This window comes from Buceros rhinoceros, unplaced genomic scaffold (assembly GCF_000710305.1).
Source record: "Buceros rhinoceros silvestris isolate BGI_N320 unplaced genomic scaffold, ASM71030v1 scaffold21901, whole genome shotgun sequence".
NCBI lineage: Eukaryota > Metazoa > Chordata > Aves > Bucerotiformes > Bucerotidae > Buceros > Buceros rhinoceros.
Genome location: NW_010395111.1, coordinates 1 through 1,806, shown reverse-complemented (window position 1 = coordinate 1,806; position 1,806 = coordinate 1). Strand labels below are relative to the sequence as shown.

Below are 1,806 nucleotides of genomic sequence, written 5' to 3'. Positions count from 1 at the left end.
CCCGGGCGTGTGGAGGTGGCGCTGAGGGACAGGGGTCAGGGGGTACCTGGCCGTGCTGGGACTCGATGGGCTCAAAGGGCTTTTCCAGCCCCAGCAGTTTGGTGATTCGGTTGTTGTCAGGGTGCAGAACCGGGGTCAGCAGACCCGGGCTCTGCAGCAGGTTGTGTCGAGAGGAGCAGCGCTGCAGCAGTGCCGGGGTAGTAACGAGATGTGGGTGATGGCTCCTCGGCCAGCCTGGGGAGGAGGCGCGCGAGGAGCTCCCGGGGACTGAGCCAAATACCCCGAGGTGCAAAAGCAACTGCTCAAGGCGGGGAGTGAGACGCTTCCACCTCGGGGCCTCTGCGTATGATCCCTCCAGGCTCTATGTTGCTTTGCTCCAGTGACAAACTGGTTTTCCCTCTCCCAACAGGATTATTACAGCGGCGGCTACTCCCAGGAGGCGGAACCAGCCCAGGCACCACCGCAGGAGATCAGCACCGACTCCTCTTTCCTGGACGACGAAGCGGTTGGCACTTTTCTGTCTCTTCCCGACGTGGAATTGGTGTTTCAGCTCTGCTGGAACGCAGGACCCGCTCGGCAGCCACAGTCCTGCCCTGCCAGTGCAGCCTGGGCTCCGTGCTGGGTTGGACTGGGCTGGTCCCTGGGTTCTGGCACTGTGTGGTGGACGCGTGTGTGTCCGTCCAGCAGCTGGGCTGCTGCTCCACACAGGTTTGTCTCTTTAGAAGAAGATGTTTATTTCCACCGAGCTCCGTGAGATGCCAGTGAGCTCCCAGATACTCCCCAGCACATCCTCTGGCAGAGTGGGGAACTCCCTGCTTGCTTCAGATGCTTCAAACCTGATTTAAAACACCCTTTCCCGTGGCTGGTGGCATCTAGGACCTCGTTAGCTGCATCAGTCGGTGCGGCAGGAGACGGGCCCTGCTGGGGCTGGCTTCTTTGAGCTAAGGGGAGGATTTCATTGAGTCAGGGACTAGTTTGGGTTGAAGGGACCTTCCGAGCTCATCAAGACTGGGAGCAGGGACGTCTGCCCCCCGAGCAGCTTCCCCAGAGCCCCACGGGCCAACCTGACCTGCCACGGGGCCAGCGATGGGGCTTCTGCCCCCTCTCGGGGCAACCTGCGCCAGGCGCTGCCCACCCTGCGCAGCCACAGTCTCTCCCTTCTCTCGGGGCTCCATCTCCCTCTGCCAGTCCCAGCCCTCAGCCCTTGCCCTGCCCCAGCAGCCCCTGCTGAGCAGCCCCTCCCCAGCTCTCGCACAGCCCCTTGAAGCACTTCGTTGTGTTAGGGGAGGTGGGTGTGTTGGCAGCAGAACCTCAGGTTCCTCTCTAGTGCTTAAGACAAGAGACCCACAGATCTGAGGGTCTCCTGGGTGACAGAAAGCGCCGTTTAAAGGCGAAGTGAGGTTCTAACCTTCACAGAAGACCCCGTTGCTTTTTCCCGGGCAGTGCTGGCACGTGACACACGTCTGTAACACCGGATGTTTCTGTTCTTCTCTCAGTTCAAGCGTCTGCAGGGCAAGCGGAACCGTGGCCGGGAAGAGATCAACTTTGTGGATATCAAAGGTGACGACCAGCTGAGCGGGGCCCAGCAGTGGCTGACCAAATCCCTAACGGAGGAGAAGACCATGAAGTCGTTCAGCAAGGTACGGGAGGGGCTGCCTGGCTGTGGAGGCTGCTCAGTTCCCATTTCAGCCCAGACCTGTTTCATGTGAAACAAACACTTCTTCAAACGGCTTTGTGCAGGTTCTCGTATTGTTTCTCTGTCTGGGTAATGGAATCCCGCACTGGGGGGGCTGGTGGAGCTCTGGA

At 60.1% G+C, this 1,806-nt stretch overlaps 1 protein-coding gene across 1 annotated transcript in view; it reads left to right on the top strand.

Annotated features, from left to right (window-relative positions):
• Positions 1–1,640, top strand: part of PRCC (papillary renal cell carcinoma (translocation-associated)) — a gene marked incomplete at both ends in the record, with an annotated part of 5,436 nt that extends 3,796 nt beyond the window's left edge. Inside the window, 2 exons of the mRNA XM_010145449.1 lie at positions 410–505; positions 1,497–1,640. Coding sequence (XP_010143751.1) covers positions 410–505; positions 1,497–1,640 — 240 coding nt within the window. The remainder of the gene's footprint in view (positions 1–409; positions 506–1,496) is intronic.
• Between the last annotated feature and the right edge of the window lie 166 nt (positions 1,641–1,806).